This window comes from Globicephala melas, chromosome 11 (assembly GCF_963455315.2).
Source record: "Globicephala melas chromosome 11, mGloMel1.2, whole genome shotgun sequence".
In the NCBI taxonomy this organism is placed as follows: domain Eukaryota; kingdom Metazoa; phylum Chordata; class Mammalia; order Artiodactyla; family Delphinidae; genus Globicephala; species Globicephala melas.
The window spans coordinates 39,924,925-39,943,644 of NC_083324.2; the positions used below are offsets into that span (position 1 = coordinate 39,924,925).

The 18,720-nt window shown below is 44.7% G+C and overlaps 1 protein-coding gene across 11 annotated transcripts in view; it reads left to right on the forward strand.

Annotated features, from left to right (window-relative positions):
* The window catches only part of MAP4 (microtubule associated protein 4), a 167,897-nt gene that overhangs the window by 140,725 nt on the left and 8,452 nt on the right, over positions 1 to 18,720 (forward strand). For 3 of the 11 annotated variants that reach the window (XM_060307198.2, XM_060307197.2, XM_060307196.2), the window contains exons 9-15: positions 9,501 to 9,607; positions 10,410 to 10,625; positions 13,887 to 14,091; positions 14,650 to 14,709; positions 14,832 to 15,124; positions 16,596 to 16,709; positions 18,512 to 18,604. In XM_060307198.2, the coding sequence (XP_060163181.1) occupies positions 9,501 to 9,607; positions 10,410 to 10,625; positions 13,887 to 14,091; positions 14,650 to 14,709; positions 14,832 to 15,124; positions 16,596 to 16,709; positions 18,512 to 18,604 (1,088 nt within the window). The remainder of the gene's footprint in view (positions 1 to 9,500; positions 9,608 to 10,409; positions 10,626 to 13,886; positions 14,092 to 14,649; positions 14,710 to 14,831; positions 15,125 to 16,595; positions 16,710 to 18,511; positions 18,605 to 18,720) is intronic. The other 8 variants (XM_060307203.2, XM_060307195.2, XM_070046654.1 and 5 more) reach the window with 7 other exon arrangements.

The window sequence follows — 18,720 nt, forward strand, 5'->3', positions numbered from 1 at the left end:
TTGTTTTCCTCTGAGTCCAGTTTGTGCACAAAGGACCGTGATTCACAAGCTAGTTAATGGAGATTTACAATATGTGTTTTGTTTGTTATAAAAATAGCCTCTTTTCCTAGGAACCATTTCCTCTAGTATTTATACCTCTCAGTACATTTTTACAAAAATATTTTACTCATTTTTTTCTTAATATTAGAAGTGGTATTTTCTAGGGGGAAGGGTAAGTGGAAAGGACCCTTGAAGACTGGCAGGTGTGTGGCGTGTTTTTTTTTTTTAAATAGAGGTGGGCAAAAAAGCGTCATATTTCCTCCATGATTTCTTATGACTCCAAGATGATAAGACTCAGGTGTCCTATGCTGTCGCTTCCTTCTAACTGTAGCAGAACTGTAAGGGCCTCCTGGATAGGATTGTCTCATCTTCTTTTGCTTGATCCCCAGGTGCCCAATTCAGTGCCGTATACCTTCTAGGTGGTAATGAGTGAAGATTTTTGTTTATTTCAGAACAAGTTTGTCTTAGTTCACACTAAGAGAAGTTCACGCTGGTAGGAAAAAAATGTCAGATGACTGACAAACCTCACTGATCTGTTCACCTAATAAATGTTTGAATGCTGACTGCTAAACTCTATGTAGATAAAGCTATATAAGGATTCATTGTTCACCATACCTATCATATGCCACTACCTAGGCCCTGGATATTGTCCTTATCCTCGAACGACTTGTGATCTAGTTGGGGTGGCAGGGGTCGGGGGGTGGGGGTTGTATGAGAGGATTGTGAATCATGAAAACTTTTGGGAGGAGGTGGCCTTGGAAGCCTAACAAAGTGGAGGGAAAGCCTTCCAGGCAAAGGTATGAAGCTCAGACAGCTCACATTAGGTAAAAGAACAATGATGAGTATTTGTGGGGCTTCTCTTAATTATTATTTAGTTTCAAAGAACAGAAACACAGTCATAGGAACTCAAATTTATAAAAAGCTATTTGTTGACAATCTCAGGGAATCCTATTTCAGGAAGTGTAGCCCAGCTACAGCCATTGTGTGTCTCACTTAGGACCTCTGCTTTGCCCTGAACATGTGTTCCATTCTCTTCCCTTCTGGAAACTGTTCTCTGCCGTCTCTTACTTTTTGCTTCCTTTGTGTCTCTGGTCTGTACAGGACATTGGTTGCCATGGTTTTGGGTTCTGTGCCCTACTTTATATCTCAGGAACCCAAGGTTGCTTGGCTATAGTTTTCATATTTTCTTTCTTTTAGGGAAAGAATGAGTAAGTATATCTTATTGTCTCAGCTTGGTCCAGTCACCTGTGTGCCAGGTACCAAAACCTTCTTCACCAGTCTTGGCCATTTTGAGCTGCCCACTTCATCTGGGGCTCCTCTGGAGAAGGATGTGGGTTGAGCAAATATGCCAAAGCCATCTGTACATCTGTGGCAAGAAATAATGGGATAACAAATCTAGAAAGTTGTTTGGAACCCAAGCTTAGTTGTTCCCTGAGTTGTTTAAACCTTACTCCCATGTTCAAAAAACTGTCCTGACTGCCTATGACAATAAATAAAGTGGCCCAAATTTGGCTTTGAGAGGATTCACCTGTTCTCAGTAGAAAAGATAAACTGGAAGACAGAGGATTGAAGGCAAAAAAATCCCATGATGACAGTTGGATACATGTAGTAGTAAAAGGTGAACTACTGAGGACGTGATAGGGGAAGTATACCAGAAGCGAAATCAACTGGACTTGAAAACTGGGTGTGGAAGGTGGGGGGGGCGGCAGGGGGGAGTTAAAAATGATGCTGTGATTTTGAGCCTGGGTTTTCCAGCAAGTAGTAGTACAAATAATGGAAAGATGCAACAGAAGGGAGCAGTTTTGTGTTCTTTGTGAACATTCTTCTGTGGAAATGTAGGGACATTTGGGTGGTGGTCTCTAGCAGTTGGCTGGTATATACCCCGGAAGCAAAGGAGGAGGCTCATGGTGAGAAGCACTATCTGGGAGGAAGACTATGGTTTCTGCTTATGTGGCGGTCATGCATTTTTCACTGGGTGACACTTAACTTGTGCAGGTTGAGATGTTGCATGTTTATATCATAAGCAGTGAGACTTCATGAAGTGTTCATGTTGTTTGCTGAAAAATCCTGTGCTTATTGAAAAATGTTCATGGTGGTCTGATGCCAGTGGCCAGTGGCAACAAGTCAGACATTTGGTGAGATATTCTTTCAGCTTGCTCTATAACAGAGGCGTTACCAATACCTTGCATGGTGGGGGTGGTTTTCTTTCTTTATATTTTTAAAACTAAAAAAATTCCGTTTTCAACTAGAAATGCATATGGTTTCAAGCATCAAAAAGTACAAAATGCTATACATTAGAAAATCTCCTTCCAAGAGAAGGTGACATTGATTCACTTTTTCCTGTTCATCTCTTCTAAATACAGCTAAATACTCTGGAAAGAATGCACCAGATAATCAGAAAAGGAATCTGAAAGGTAGAAGGGAGAGGGCAGGCTGGGTAGGGCTCAGGACTTGAGGAAGGACAGTGCAGTGAGTTCCCTTGGCTTTTCTTTTTAATCTTCCACGTGTCCTTGTCTGGGCACTGGAGGGTGTCTACAACCTGGAATCACCAACAAGCATAGATAAAAGAAAAAGAAAAGGCAAAAAGAAAGAAAGAAAAACCTGCTCTCTTTTGACCAAAGACCAGGAACGGGGAAGCCCTATTTCCCTCCCCATATCCAGCAGTGGTGGTGGACTCAATCTTCTCGCAGGTACAGTGTCAGCAGAGGTCATCAGGGCCTACCTGTTGTGCACTTCACACCTGGCAGCAGTTGCAGGCCTGATCCACCCACAGTGGCAGGGAAGCTCATCCCCTGTCCCCACTAGGTGACCAGCGGCACCAGCCTTCTACCCAGTAGCAGAAGGAAAGGTAGGTAGGTTTCCTGCTACACTCTTTCCTCCATCATCAGGCCAGTTAGGTGCTTCCTGCTCCCAGTGGCTTCAAAACAGGAAGTCCACCAGCATCAGGCAGCCAGAAATCAGGCCAGGAGAAAGTCTGCATTCCGTGGGTCCAGCATCACTCATCCCCCACCCAGTGAAACCATCTGTCCCAGGGAAGTGCCTTGAGCCCTTGCAGGCAACACCAGCAGGGATTGAGTGACAGCCTCATGGAACCAGAAAAACACAGCAGGCCTGTATTGCACTACAAGGGCCCTGGGAACTAAATTGTTATTGAAACTACCTGCACACTAAATTTAAATAGTGATTACCTGCTAATATACAAAAAGGATTTTAAAATCCATCATAAAATTATTTCAAGAAGAAGTTATGAATTCTCTTGAAACAAATGGAACTAGAAAATCTCAGCAAAGAAATAGAAGTTATGGGCTTCCCTGGTGACGCAGTGGTTAAGAATCTGCCTGCCAATTCAGGGGACATGGGTTCGAGCCCTGGTCCCGGAAGATCCCACATGCCATGGAGCAACTAAGCCCGTGCGCCACAAGTACTGAGCCTGCGCTCTAGAGTCTGTGAGCCACAACTGCTGAGCCCGCCTGCTGCAACTACTGAAGCCCGTGCACCCTAGAGCCCATGCTCCACAACAAGAGAAGCCACTGCAATGAGAAGCCCACACACCGCAACGAAGACGCAACGCAGCACACACACACACACACACAAAAAATACAATGAACAAAAACTGGTAGAGCTGAAAGGAGAAATAGACAAATCCACAGTTGTAGTTGGGGGCTTCTACATCCCACTCTAAGCAATTGATAGAACTACTGGACAGAATATTAGTAAAGGTAAAGAAGAATTTAACAGTAACATCAAACAACAGCATCCACTTGACATTTATAGAAATTCCACCTAACAACAGCAGAATATTCTTTTTTTTTATTAGAGTATAATTGCTTTACAATGTTGTGTTAGTTTCTGCTGTACAACAAAGTGAATCAGCTATATGTATACATATATCCCCTCCCTTTTGGACCTCCCTCCCAACCCCAACCACCCCCCTCCGCCACCCCACCCTTCCTACCCATCCAGGTCATCACAGAGCACCGAGCTGAGCTCCCTGTGCTATACAGCAGGTTCCCACTAGCTATCTATTTTACACATGGTAGTGTATATATGTCCATCCTAATCTCCCAGTTCATCCCACCCTCCCGTTCTCTATTCCTGCCCAGCAAATATGTTCATCTGTACCATTTTTCTAGATACCACATATATGCATTAATACACAATATTTGTTTTTCTCTTTCTGACTGACTTCACTCTGTATGACAGACTCTAGGTCCATCCACATCTCTACAAATGACCCAATTTCATTCCTTTTTATGGCTGAGTAATATTCCAGCCATATACGGATGTGGTATATATGTACCACAGTGTGTGATGTATGTACCACATCTTCTTTATCCATTCATCTGTCAGTGGACATTTAGGATGCTTCCATGTCCTGGCTGTTGTGAATAGAGCTGCAGTGAACATTTAGGTACATGTGTCTTTTTTTTTTTTTTTTGGCTGCGTTGGGTCTTTGTTGCTGTGCACAGGCTTTTCTCTAGTTGTGGCAAGCAGGGGCTACTCTTTGTTGTGGTGCGTGAGCTTCTTTTGTTGTAGAGCACTGGCTCTAGGCGCGTGGGCTTCAGTAGTTGTGGCACGTGGGCTCTAGGGCGCAGGCTCAGTAGTTGTGACACACGGGCTTAGTTGCTCCGCGGCCTGTGGGATCTTCCTGGACCAGGGCTTGAACCCGTGTGCCCTGCATCGGCAGGCAGACTCTCAACCACTGCGCCACCAGTGAAGCCCCATGTGTCTTTTTGAATTATGGTTTTTTCAGGGTATATGCCCCGTAGTAGGCTTGCTGGGTCATACGGTAATTCTACTTTTAGTTTTTTAATGAACGTCCATACTGTTCTCCATAGTGGCTCTATCAATTTACATTCCCACCAACAGTGCAAGAGGGTTCCCTCTTCCCCACACCCTCTCCGGCATTTATTGTTTGTAGATTCTTTTCAAGTGCCTGTGGAACATGCACCAAGATGGATCCTGGGTCATAAAACAAACTTCAATACATTTAAACGATTGAAATCATGCAGAATATATTGTCTGACCATAATGGAACAAATGAGAAACCAATAATAGAAAGACCACAGGAAAATCTTCAGTCACTAAGAAATTAAACAGTATACTTCTAAATAATCCATGGGTCAGAGAGGAAGTTTTCAGAGGACATTTTAAAAATACAATGAACTGAATGAAAATGAACATATCAGGAGTTCCCTGGTGGTAGAGTGGTTAGGCCTCAGCGATTTCACTGCCAGGGCTGGGGTTCCATCCCTGTTTGGGGGATGATCCCACAAGCCTTGTGGCGCAGCCAAAGAAAAAGAAAAAGGAACATGTCAAAATTTGTTGAATGCAGCTATAGCAGTACTGAGAGGGGAATTTGTGGCACTAAGTACTTACATTAGAAAAGAGAAAAGGTCTCAGATCAACACTCTGAAACTAAAAAAAAAGAATGAAATAAATCCAAAACAAGCAGAGATCAGTGAAATTATAAACAATAAAACAGAAAAGAAAGTTTATTAAACCAAAAGCTGGTTCTTAAAGAAAACCAACACAACTGATAAACTTTTAACAAAACTGACAAAGGTGAAAAAGAGACACAACCAACCAATAACAGGAACAGGGGATATCACTACAGACATTAGAAGCATAATAGGGGAATACTAGGAGCACCTTTATCCTCACAAATTCAATAACTTTGAAGAAATATACCAATTCCTTAAAACCCACAAATTACCATAACTCAACCACGATGGTAACCTGAAGAGCTATTAAAGAAACTGAAATTTTTTATTTTATTGAAGTATAGTTGATTTACAATGTTGTTTTAATTTCTGCTGTACAGCAGTGATTCCATTATACATATATACATATATTCTTTTTTAATATTCTTTTCCATTATGGTTTATCATAGGATATTGAATATAGTTCCCTGTGCTATACAGTAGGGCCTTGTTTATTCATCCCAGATACATGAGTTTGCATCTGCTAATCCCAAATTCCCAATCCTTCCCTCCCCTTTAGCCATCACAAGTCTGTTCTCTGTGTTTGTGAGTCTGTTTATATTTTGTAGATATGTTCATTTGGGTCATATTTTAGATTTCACATATAAGTGATGTCATATGATATTTGTCATTCTCTTTATGACTGACTTCACTTAGTATGATTATCTCTAGGTCCATCCATGTTGCTGCAAATGGCATTATTTCATTCTTTTTTATGGCTGAGTAATATTCTGTTGTATATATATACACCACATCTTCTTTATCCGTGGCATCTGCTGATGGACATATAGGTTGTTTCCATGTCTTGGCTATTGTAAATAGTGCTGCTATGAACATAGAGGTGCATGTATCTTTTCAAATTATAGTTTCATCTGGGTATATGCCCAGGAAATTGAATTTTTAATTAAAAAGCTTCTGATGGTTTCAGTGGAGAATTTTACCATACATTTAAAGAATAATTGACACCAATTTTACACATTCTTTGCCAGAAAGTATAAGAGGAAGGAGCACTTCCTAACTCATTATATGATGTCTGTATTATCCTGATAACCAAAATCAGGCAAAGACAGTACCACACAAACTACAGACTGATATCTCCCATGAACTTAGATGCAAAAATTTTTAACAAAGTACTAACAAATCACACCCAGCAGTATATTAAGATGATTATACACAACAGCCAAGTGGAATTTATTCCAGGTATGCAAGGCTGGTTCAATAATCAAAAACCAATCAGTGTAATCCATATCAAAAGTCTAAAGAAGAAAAATCATAAACACATAAAATTCAACAAAATCCAACACCCATTTGTGATAAACTCTCATCAAAGAATAGAGCGAGAACTTCCTCAACTTGAGAAAGAGCATCTACAAAAAACCTACAGCTGACATCATAGTTAATAGTGAAAGACTATATGTTTTCACCCTAAAGTTGCGAACAAGGCAAGGATACTTGCTGTCATCACTCTTATTTAACATAGTACTGGAGGTTCTGGTTAGCACAGTAAAGCACGAGAAGGAAATACAAGGCATATCGATTGGAAAGGAAGAATAAAATCTGGCTGTGCTTGTAGATGATATGATTGTTTATGTAGAAAATTCCAAGGAATCTACCCTCACAACCCCTAGAACTAATTAGTGAGTTTATCAGTGTCACAGGATACACTATCAACATGTAAGAAACAATTAATTGCATTTCCATTTAGTAACAATGAACCTATTTTATTCAAAATCCTGTAATAAATATTCGTAGCAGCTTTACTTATAATAGCAAACAGCCAGAAACAACCAAAATGTCCTACAGTATGTGAACGGTTAACCTGTGGTACAGCCACACCGTGGACTTCTCATGTACAACACGGATGCACCTCCGAAGCGTGTTGCTGGGTGAAAGAGGCCAGCTACAAAAAGTAGGACACTGTGTGATTCTACTTATATAATATTTTTGAAATAATATTTTAGAGATGGCAAGCAGATTAATAGCTGCCAGAGATTAAGGGATTGGAAAGGCAGAGGGAGTGGGGTGGCTTTAAAAAAAAAAGGGTAACATGAGGGAGCTCTGTGGTGATGGAACAATTAATATGTTTTGATTCTTAGTAGTGGTTACATAAAGCTACACATGTGATAAAACGGCATAGAACTGCTTACATACCCGCACACCTGCATGCACGTGCACGTGCGTGCGCACGCGCGCGCGCGCGCGCACACACACACACACACACACACACACAAATGAATGCATGTAAAACTGGAAAAGTCAGATAAGCTCTCTAGATTGTACCAATATCAGTTTCCCGGTGTACTATAGTTATGCAGGGTGTCATTGGGGGAGACTGGGTAAAGGGTACACAGAACCTCCCTGTACATTTCTTTGTAACTTCCTGTGAATCTTTACTTCAAAACAAAAAGTTTTAAAATAAAGCCTCCTAACGCTCCCTAGTTTTGTGCCTGGTCCTCCACCCCATCCCAAAATTAAGTCACCATTGTTTTGTTTCATCATCGTTCTTCCAAAGACTTTTTTAAAATGCATGTACAAGTGTATTGGCAATAGAAGCGTATTGTCTTTTCTAGACAATGGTTTCATGTTATACCTACTGTTCTGTGCCTTGCTTTTCTTTTCACTGAGTAGAGATCGTTCCCTATCAGTCATGGTTTATTTTTTCAAATTCAGAGATAACATTGATACTTCTGCCATATGCTTTAACCAGTTTTCAGTTAACAGACTTCTGGGTTCAGTCCTTTGCTTTTAGGAACCATGCTCTGCTGAAAGACCATACACATTTGCTATTTTGCAGGTATGTGAATATATCTCTAAGATAAATTTCCAGAAATTGTAATTCTGGATTAGAATTTATTTGCACTTGTAATTTTCGGAGATACTGCTAGACTGCCCTGCATCTGATTTGTACTATTTCACACACTTCCAGCAGCGTATGTCCTCACATTATCCCCAGCAGCTACTTTGAGATTTTAGGACTTTTGGACAATATGTTAGGTTAGAAATGGTATCTTTTCATATTTTCAAAAGTGATTTGTATTTCTTTTTCTGTAAACTGTGTTCATATTCTTTCGGCCATTTTTCCTGTTCATTTTCTTTTCGGCCTTTATAGGAGTTGGTTGATTTGTAGGAGTAGTTTATGTAATAAGCTCTGTGTCTTTGATGTGAGGTTCAATACTTTTTTCCTGTTTATCATTTGCCTTTTGACTTTTCGTATTGTTTTTTGGGGCACGTGGAAGCTTTTTATTTTTCTGTAGTCCAACTTATCTTTTTTGGCTTCTAGATTTTGTGCCAGTTAGAAAGGTGTTCCCCACACCCAGGTTATAAATTTCATGGTATTTTAATGCTTTCTGGTATAGCCCTATTGAAATCTGGAGTCACCTCCCCACAGTGGTGCTGCTGGGCGTAGCCTTAGGCTGTAGACTTTATTTCTGGCCCTGGATCTGATTTCATGGGTCTCCTCGGCCTTGTTGGAAATCTGGGTCACTGCTAGAACCAGATCAAGTTCATCTCACATCCTCCATAAAGTGGTGCTTTACAGGGAAAGGAAGGAAGGGGAGGACATTGGATGATCTTCTGGCTCTTATCCCATCTCTCAGCAACCTTTATTCCAAGAGATAAACTCTAGTAGAAGTGGTTTTTGTCCCCTATGTGCTCTGGGAGTTAGTGGTTGGGTGACAGAACCCCTTTACCGGTCTCCAGGGAAGGGAAACGAAACTTCAAGGGCCATTTCCTTCCACTGAGCATTTGTGCAAATCCTAGTTAAGTTGCTTTTCCACAGGGACAGGCTGCTTGAATCTCTGGAGTCTAAAACTGTCCTTCGTCACAGTGAGGCGGACTTGGGAGTCTTGACCACTTTCAGCAGCATAGCTCTGGATTTTCTCAGAATGAAGTGCTAGTTAGTGGTGTGTCTCTGCAAAGACTTGCATTTTCACAATGGGTGTGAAAAACATTTGCTTAGCATAACTTTTCCCCCTTTAGGAATAGCCAAACTAGAAGAAGGACGGCTTACTGGGAGTGTGACCGGAAATGACATCACCACCCCTCCAAACAAGGAGCTCCCACCAAGCCCAGAGAAGAAAACAAAGGTAGGTGCCAGAATGGTGGGTTGTCTTCTGCTGTAATTTTTAAAAACTATCTTCTGCTTATTATTGCTTGAATCATGCAAATGAAATTTCTTTTTTCTGAGCTATTATGAGTCCTTCCTCAAGTTTGGACATGCTTAGAAAATATTTTATATTCCCATTTTACCATGGTGGCCTAACTCAAACCTTTAAATCTTTTGCTTTTGACCGTATTATCTTGAATATCTGTTCTGTAGATGTTGTTTCTGCTTCCCCTAACAACAATAATAAAGGGAATTACAGAATTATTCAGAAATCCATTCTGAAGTCTCTGTTAATGAAAAAGGAGCACAGATTGTTAAGGTGGATCATAGCTCCAGACATCTATTGGTACTTATTGCGAGGTACAAATGCCACATTTTAGTGTGGGTTTAAAACAGGACGTTGATATTGCCTCATAGAGGTGCAGATAATAAATAGCCTAATCACCTGCTGGTGACTTTCTTCACAGAATTATTGCAGGCTTCAAAAGTTAGTTAATTGTTTAAAGTTATGACTGAATTTAAATCTTCAGGTGCCAAACTGCTGGAATTTGTGACACTGTCATTAAGAAACAATTCCCAGTTTTCTTTATCTGCATCCTGGTGTCTTTCCACTATTTACTGAGCTCAGAAGAAAGGAGTGCTAATTTTCAGTTGCATCTATCCTCATTGCTTATAATTTTACTTTGAATTGTGCAGTTTATACTTTTTTTTTAAATTTGTTTTTATTCTTGTCTGTGTGTTTGATGTTGGCCTTTAAAAAAAAACAACAAATCAACTTAAAGCCTTTGGCCACCACTCAACCTGCAAAGACTTCAACATCGAAAGCCAAAACACAGCCCACTTCTCTCCCTAAGCAGCCAGCTCCCACCACCTTTGGTGGGTCGAATAAAAAACCCATGAGCCTTGCTTCAGGCTCAGCACCGGCTGCCCCACCCAAACGCCCAGCTGCTGCCACTGCCAGGCCTTCCACCTTACCTTCAAAAGACGGGAAGCCCAAGGTAAGTAGTCACCTGAGCACCGTGCCAGCGAAAAGTTTTCCCCTCCGAGCGTCAGGTAGTCAGACTCTGTTGCTTCCAGACATGGAAGCAGGCTGGTGGACTAGGGGAAAGGAGAGGGCAAAGGGGGAAGGGTAACGCAAATCACTTTGACGCAGCCATGAAATTCAGTGGCCTGTTTTCCTTTGTGCCTTTTCTGCCCTGGCTGGAGGCACTCTTGCCTCTGCTCTGGCTCCTCCTTTCTCCCAGCTCCTCCTCACTCTTTGTCTGTTTACATACTGGTTAACCAGTTTCCCCACTCCACATGCCAATCATATACTCATTTTTGGTGTAATTCCGCCATCAAATTCCCAGTCAAATTCAATTATTTGTCTTTCTGCTTAATCATCCCGCAGAAGTGAATTTCCTCCATTAGTTGATTAGTGATTAGCTCTTCCAGCTTATCTTCCAGCAGATTCCAGCATCAGGTGGTAACTTAACTTTGCTTTTGGCATTAGGCTACCTCTCACTGGGCTCCTTCTGCAGTTTTTCAGTTTTCCGGGTCACCCACACATTACTGCTTAGAAATGGGTCAGTTTGGAACAGCAGTAGCTTCACAGGATTGTTCTTGGAGGAGAGGGTGGGTGGAATCTGTGACTGCCTTTTCTAATATCTTCTTTTCTTTGAAAAGGGCCTTTAGGTCAGCCTGATATTACTTTTTTTTTTTTGTGGTACGCGGGCCTCTCACCGCTGCGGCCTCTCCCGCTGCGAAGCACAGGCTCCGGATGCACAGGCTCAGCAGCCATGGCTCACGGGCCCAGCCGTGCCACGGCATGTGGGATCCTCCTGGACCGGGGCACGAACTCGTGTCCCCTGCATCGGCAGGCGGACCCTCAACCACTGCGCCACCAGGGAAGCCCCGATATTACTCTTTAAAATCATGATGAGGAATAGTTTACCATGTTAAAATGTCAGTGTTTTCATTTAATCTTGTAAAGAAAACTGGTGGAACCTAGGAATTGTCAGCTAGGTTGACAACCCTGGCCAAGAAACGGAGAAATCCTAGTATAGACTAGGAATTATAAAATCTCGTAAAGCTTTCTGATCCTCATTTACCCAGTTGACACTGCTTTTCTTGATGTTTAGAAAACAATTTATTTGAATAAGGGGGCAGAGGGAAGGTGGCTGGAGCCGTGGCAGCAGCTCCTCCCTGACACTTTCTTAGCAGCAAATCCTGGGGGAGACAGAGGAGGCCATGGGAAGGAGGGGGTACTCTCTAGTGAAGTTCACTCTGTAATAATAACAAAAATGAAGCATACTGTAGTGATTTCTTTATAGACATTAACTCTTTTAATTCTCTCTCTCAACAACCCATAATGTGGATTTTAGTATCCTCATTTCAGAGCTCAGTTAAGTAACCTTTCTGTAGTCCAGTGCTAATAAGCGCCAGAGCCTGTATTTGAACTTGGGTCTAACTCCAACACTGGTGCTCAGGGCCTCTATCAACACTCTTGTTTCCTGTCTTTTTGCCATGCAGCTTTTAGACAGCATTTTGAGATGCTGCTGACCTGAAGAGGTGATGTGCCTCATAATGATGACTGTTATTTATCTTTTAGATAAGAAACAGATGGAAACATTTTGAGAGATGGATAAAAACTAAAGCCTACTGAAATTTGTTTTTTTCCTTATTTGGTAGAAAGATTTATAGGAGGAAACAAAGGGGAAAAAACTATTCAGAAAAAATAAGATCTGTGATTCTGGCAGAGGAGAAAATATAGTTGAGAAAACAGGAGAGTGACTCCAACTCTGAGAGCAGGCTGGTTCTGCAGCCTGCTGAGGCCAAAAGCCTGACGTCTAAAGAACATCACATCCTTTAGAGATTTCTATCTCAAGCAACTTTTTTCTAACTTATTTTATTATTATTACTCTTACTAGCAAAATATAAGACCCCACCCGATTATTCTGACTCATAGTATTGAAAATTTGAAGGAGACCCCAGAGAGCATCTGGTTTAGTCTTTACATTTTAGAGTAAACAGAGCAGGAGTCCCTCTGCACGGAATCCCACGACACGCTCGAGACAGAGCTGGTAGCTGGACCACTTTCCCTGATTCCAACCTTAGGGTTCTTTAACACCATGCTTGGGCCCTTCGTTTGTAGGAATGGTCGTTACCCTGCATTTGCAGGGTTAGAGTTTATTTAAATGGCTGCCAGCCCTTAATTTCTGAGAACCTCCTTAGCTGATTTTCCAGTTAAGCAATATCCTGCTTGTCTCCACCAACATACTACCCTCTGTGTGGCCATTTCTCTTGGAGTATAAGAGCTGGATCCCCTTTGTCTGTGGTTTGGCTTACTCTCTTGAGTAACATGGTATATTTGCTTATCAAAACAGTCTGTTCATTGCCTATTCCTGTAGAAACCAGGCTGTATTGATTCCTTCCCTTCCTTGATAGTGACTACATGCCCAGCCTCCATGGAAGAGGAGCTAGAGTGACCCAGATGGCCTGTGTCTGCACTTGAGAGGCTTTTCCCTTTTGCTTTCAGTCAGAACTGTGGCATCGGCCTCCTCATTCCCTCTGTTGGTCAGGCCTGCACCCTCCACTGCCCCTTCTTACTGTCCCTGTGCTCTTACAGAATCCTCATCCTCCCATCCCTAACATCACTTATTATCAAAGCTGGTCCGTAGCGATCCTTTGTTCCAGCCTCCTTTGTCCAGATGAGGAAATAAAGCCCAGAGAGGCTCAGTGATTTGCCCAAGATCACACTGTGAGTTGGGGTCCTGCCTGGGGCTACAGCTTAGACCTGACTGATTTGGTCAACGCAGTTTCCAGCTGCAGCTCCATCCTGTTCAGAATTCACTGGGTGCATCTTAGCCAAAAGAATGGCTGAATTTGACTGAACATTTTAAATTTTTTGTTTTATGTATTTGTTTGATCTCTGGTCAAATATTAATACCTTAAATACATAAGTATTTAATGCAAGGGATCCTGAGGCAGATGTACTTTGTGGTGTGGTATATTTTCAGGGCTGTTCACTCTCACTGGTTCAGGTTGGATTCAGGTGGTTTGACTCCCTGTTTCCTGATTCCCGATCACACGGCACCCTACATAGCCATTTCTCATGTTGTGTGGAGGACTTTGATCATATAGCCACATATATTTCCTATCAGTGGTGCCAAACCCACAGTACCCCTGATTTCTGGCATAAGCTTATATGGAACCATCCTTTGGCGTGACTTCCTCGGCCTATTGCTGACCTGCAGCTCTTATTCCCACTTTCCTATTAGCAGCCTGTTGCAGAGGCAAAGATTCCTGAGAAGCGGGCCTCACCATCCAAGCCAGCCTCGCCATCCAAGCTGGTCTCTGCCCTGGCCGGTAGGCCTGGCTCCAAGAGCACCCAGACTGTTCCAAAAGCCACAGCAGCTGCCACTCTTGCCTCAGCTGGGCCAAGCAGTAGGAGCCCCTCTACACCCCTGCCCAAGAGGCCTGCTGGTGAGTACTGCGCTTCCCTCCCATGGGAACCAGTGGGGAGGAGGGTGGGGCCTTGGCTTTTTGCTCCAGCCATAGCAGCAGCCAGCATCACAGACATCTGTGCAGACCTGCTTGTGCACCAGTCCTTAATGAGGTCTGTTGAAAAGTGATAGCCTCGATCTCCATGTGAGGTTAGTAAGTATGTGTATCCAGAAAAATCCTGAGTGAAGGGGATTCTCATGAATTCCAAGGTAGAATTTACTATTCCTTTCTTAGTAACTCCACAGCACGTGGACTTTCATGATAAGAAATAGGCCATTCAAAGAAAGTCCACGTAGAAGGGAAGGCATTGTCAAGACTGTAGAAAAGAGTAAGACACAGTGCTTGGCCTTGGACGCTCCATCAGGGCGTGGTCTTTACTCGGCTGTCTGATTTACTAGTTTATTCTCAGATACTAGCACAGCCCCTGGCTCAAACAGTTCAGTAATTGTTGAATGAATGCATGAATCTCAGTTTTGGATGAGCCATTCAGTAGGTTATTTTGTTAATCGTGATGTTAAAAAGTATACATTTGTGCAGCGGTCAAGACTGAGGGGAAACCTGCAGACATCAAGAAGATGGCTACGAAGTCTGCACCAGGTAAGACCCCATCCCCCGCTTCGTGGATCCCAGATTTAAACCCCCACCTCTTCCATGGCTTTAAGGCTCCCTTTGCTCTCTTCCCTGCATACCCGTTATCTCTCTCACTCCCACCTTTGCAGCTGACGTGAGTCGCCCAAAGAACACCTCCACCAGTTCGGTGAAGAAAAGCGCCGCCGTCCCTGGGGCGGCACCCCCAGCAGGGGTGACTCCCAGCCGCGTCAAGCCCACAGCCACCCCTCCCCGGCCCTCTGGGACTCCTTCCGTGGACAAGAAGCCCACGGCAGCCAAGCCCAGCTCCTCTGCCCCAAGGCTGGGCCGCGTGGCTACCAATGCTTCTGCCCCTGATCTGAAGAATGTCCGTTCCAAGGTTGGCTCCACGGAAAACATCAAGCACCAGCCTGGAGGAGGCCGGGTGAGTCCAGGGAGCTTGGGGTCCTCAGCAGGCTGGCCCCTGCTTCTTCCTCTGCCACATCTAAGCACCGTTCCCAGGCATGTCCTTGCATCAGCCCAAAGGGCCCACCATGCAGGGAGCAGTCAGGACGTTGGATTCAGCGTCAGGGAATTTCCTCCTGGGCTCCGCCTCCCAGCAGCAGCAAGCAGGTGGCTCTGAGCTTTCTCTTCTCCTCTCCTGTTCTGCATTTTGGGGTTTAGGCTTACACTTTTGGAGGAAAAAGGGTTCTGCTTTACAAAACAAACAGAGGAGGCCTCTGAGCCTTGAACAGGTGAGAGACACTGGGCGGGAACCTGGTTTGTTCTGTTTCTAACGCCTGCACTGTGAACAGCAGGATAGGCAGAAAGAAGATGGACCACCTCTTTGTTCCCTATGCTGTGTCTTGGGTGGAGAGTCTGTCTGAACGAGGATTAGTGTCCTCTTGTGGCCAGGGTGACTTGCTGCGAGCCCCTGGCTTTCCTAAACAAAGGACCGTGATAGAGTGTTGAGATGGAGAAGCATGGCTGGACACAGCGCTTCACTTTAAGGACTTTCTGGGTGCATCCATCCCAGAATTATTTGTTAACTATTAGCAGCCACGGGGATTTTATGTGTGAAAAGGTGGTGGCAAAAGTCCAAGTTCAAAGTCCCCGGAGCAGCAACCTTCTCACCTCCTGCCTCATTCTCTAGCACTTAAACCACCACCACCGGCGTACGCCTCCCCCCGCCCACCCGCCACTCAGGATAGGATACTTAAATTGCTTCAATCCAGAGCTGCTAAAAAATTGAAGAGGGTCCAAAATGAAGTAGAATCCTGGTGCTGTTGGAAGACACTGATGGAAAACTGGGATAAGGGCCCAAGAGTTGCTTTTGACAAGAGATTATGGCTCTAACGTACCCAGCCAGGCATCTGGGGCTGTGGTGGTGATGGCCTGCCTGTTTCCCACCCTGGCCCATGCTCTTCTTATGTTTTCATGGTGCAAAAGTTGCAGGAGGTCTTGGTGGAGAGTTCAGTAACTCAGTCTGGTGATGAAAGTATTTTCTGTTCCCACGTACCTGAGGGTGTGGCACTTCCCATCATCAGTAATAGCTCCCTGTGACCATGGCAGCTTGCTTGGGGCATATCAGAACACAGGGCAGGGGGGTGGGACATTGTGATTTGAAAACCCTAGTACACACTCAGAAGAGAATCGCTCATTTAGCCTCCTTCTTGCCTCTTCTCCACGAATGGTGTCTTGATCTCTTCCTCGTGTCTCAAGTCTGGTCTGTAGCCCCTCTCCCTCCAGCTTGGTCTGCCCTGGCAAATCGGTGGTTTTTTTCTAGGAGCAAGGGTGACCTGCTTCTGCATGGTGGCCTGGCCTGGATGCGAGTCCCCTTCAGCCCTCTTCCCTTCTTTGTATCTGGGCTCTTGTCCTCTTGGTTTGAAATTTGCCCTCCCTTTATCTCCATCCAGGCCAAAGTAGAGAAAAAAACAGAGGCAGCTGCTCCAGCTCGAAAGCCTGAACCTAACGCAGTCACTAAAGCAGCCGGCCCAATTGGCAGTGCACAGAAACCGCCTGCTGGGAAAGTGAGTTTTATTTAGACTCTTACCTCTTGAAGGTAAAAAGATGGTCAACTGTTTCTTCCAGCCTCAGTCACTTTCCCTTCTATTGCACTTTTTTCTTATCCTTAACTAGTTTCTACTTCTCCCTGTGTTCCTTCCTCTGTGTTTGATGACTCAGGCATCAGAAAGTATTCTCTATTAACCTGAAAGTTAACAGAGCTAGGAGCCCACTAGCCCTTTAGGGAATATTTATTTAGCTGGATAAAATGGATCCAAACACTTTCAGTCACTACCTTCACTCTGACCTTGATCTGAAACATACCCATTATGTACACAAACACAGAGTACCCAGCTTCTTCCTCAGTAAGACGTGGCACTGGTAACCTTCCAGCAATAGGAACCCTGGAGCCCCTGTCCTTCAAGTTCAACTGAAGGCCCCTCTCAACACCTCTGGGTGTGGAGATAGCTTCATTTGTCCTGGTTCTCCAAGGACCTCTGTACTGAAAGTTAGGATGCTGATTCCCAGCGAAAACCCACTCAGCATAGGGATTGCACCGTCACCTGGATGCAGCGGGGAAATGCTAGGTTCTTTCCCCTTGTCTCCACACCCTGGAGCCAGGGCCCTCCTCTTGCCCCGGGAACCTTCTGCCCTTATCTGTGGCAGGTAGGTGGCCAGGGCAAGGACTTTGTATGGTTGGCAGGTGGGGAAGGCTGCACCATGGTTCCTGGGAGCTTCTAGAGGTCCTGTAGGTCTCTGGTTCACTAGGAAAGTGGTTTGCTCACCAGTTGTTCATCATTGATGTATGTAAAGAAGGCAAGGAACAGTTGGAGTTTCTCAGGGTAGATTCTACTCTGGGGAGAACCCTTCAGTTTGGGGGCTACTACATCATTTGTGAAGTGCTCTAAGGAAAGGAAGGAAGGACGCTGGCAACTATTCGTTCTTGAGAAGGCTCAAAAAGAATTATTTGTCCCAGATCTTGGATCCTGAGCCTTTGTGTTGCTCCATTCCAGGGGGAGCCGTTTATATACAACACATTGTGCAGGTGCCCCCCCAGATTGTGCCTCACTGCAGCCCTGCCCAGAGCCTAGTCTCTTTACACATGAAACAGGGCACAGGATTGGGCATCTGGAGGATTGTGGAAGGGGTTTTACCCTGGAATCAAAAAGAAGACTAGACTTACACCTCAATTGCACTGTGCTTTCTTGAGTCCTGAGACAAGTGGGCTCTGCGTGGAAGTGTGGCTTCGGCCTGTGCCCCCTGGTGCCCAGGGTTCTGCATAGCAGGTCCAGCGGCCTCGGGTCCCTTCCTTCCCATCAGCATCAGATCTGGGCCGTGAGCCAGCGGCCCCAGGCTTCTCCACACAGCCTTTGCTTCCTAGAGCAGGTCTGGCTGCAGCGATTCCAGGCCCCAGATTTAAGGGAAGTGCCGTCCTTGGGTGAGGACGGGTCCGGATGAGCAGGACCCTTGCAGAGAGGAGCGTCGGGGAGAGAGCAGGCGGGGGGTGGGCCGTGGCTGAGTGGGCATTGGGGCCACTGCTGTCTGCACCCTGTGAACTGCAGCCGGCCCCCAGGAGCAGTGAGGATGCCCATGTAGCACTCTGGCGACATCTTCTGTCCTTGTGTTGTTTGTTCGTGTTTTCACTCCCTTTTCCTGCTCCTTCCAGTTCCTTGGCCTGTGCTTTTCCACAGCAGTTCTGCTGAAGGTGGGGTTTTAACAGCACTCCCTGCAGCTCATCGTGGTCACGTGTGGACTCACTGCCTGCCCCGTGTCGGTTCTAACCAGCCCTCTCCCTTTGTGTTGTTTTTTCTGTTCTCTAACACTCCAGGTCCAGATAGTCTCCAAAAAAGTGAGCTACAGCCATATTCAGTCCAAGTGTGGTTCCAAGGACAATATTAAGCATGTCCCTGGAGGTGGTAATGTAAGTATGCGCTCGGGGCCGCTGGTGTCTGAGGCACCCTGGAAAGAGGGCCGCCCCGCCCTGGCGGGCGAGCGGAGTCGGGGGGACCCCGATGCTCAAATGTGTTCAGACTGAGT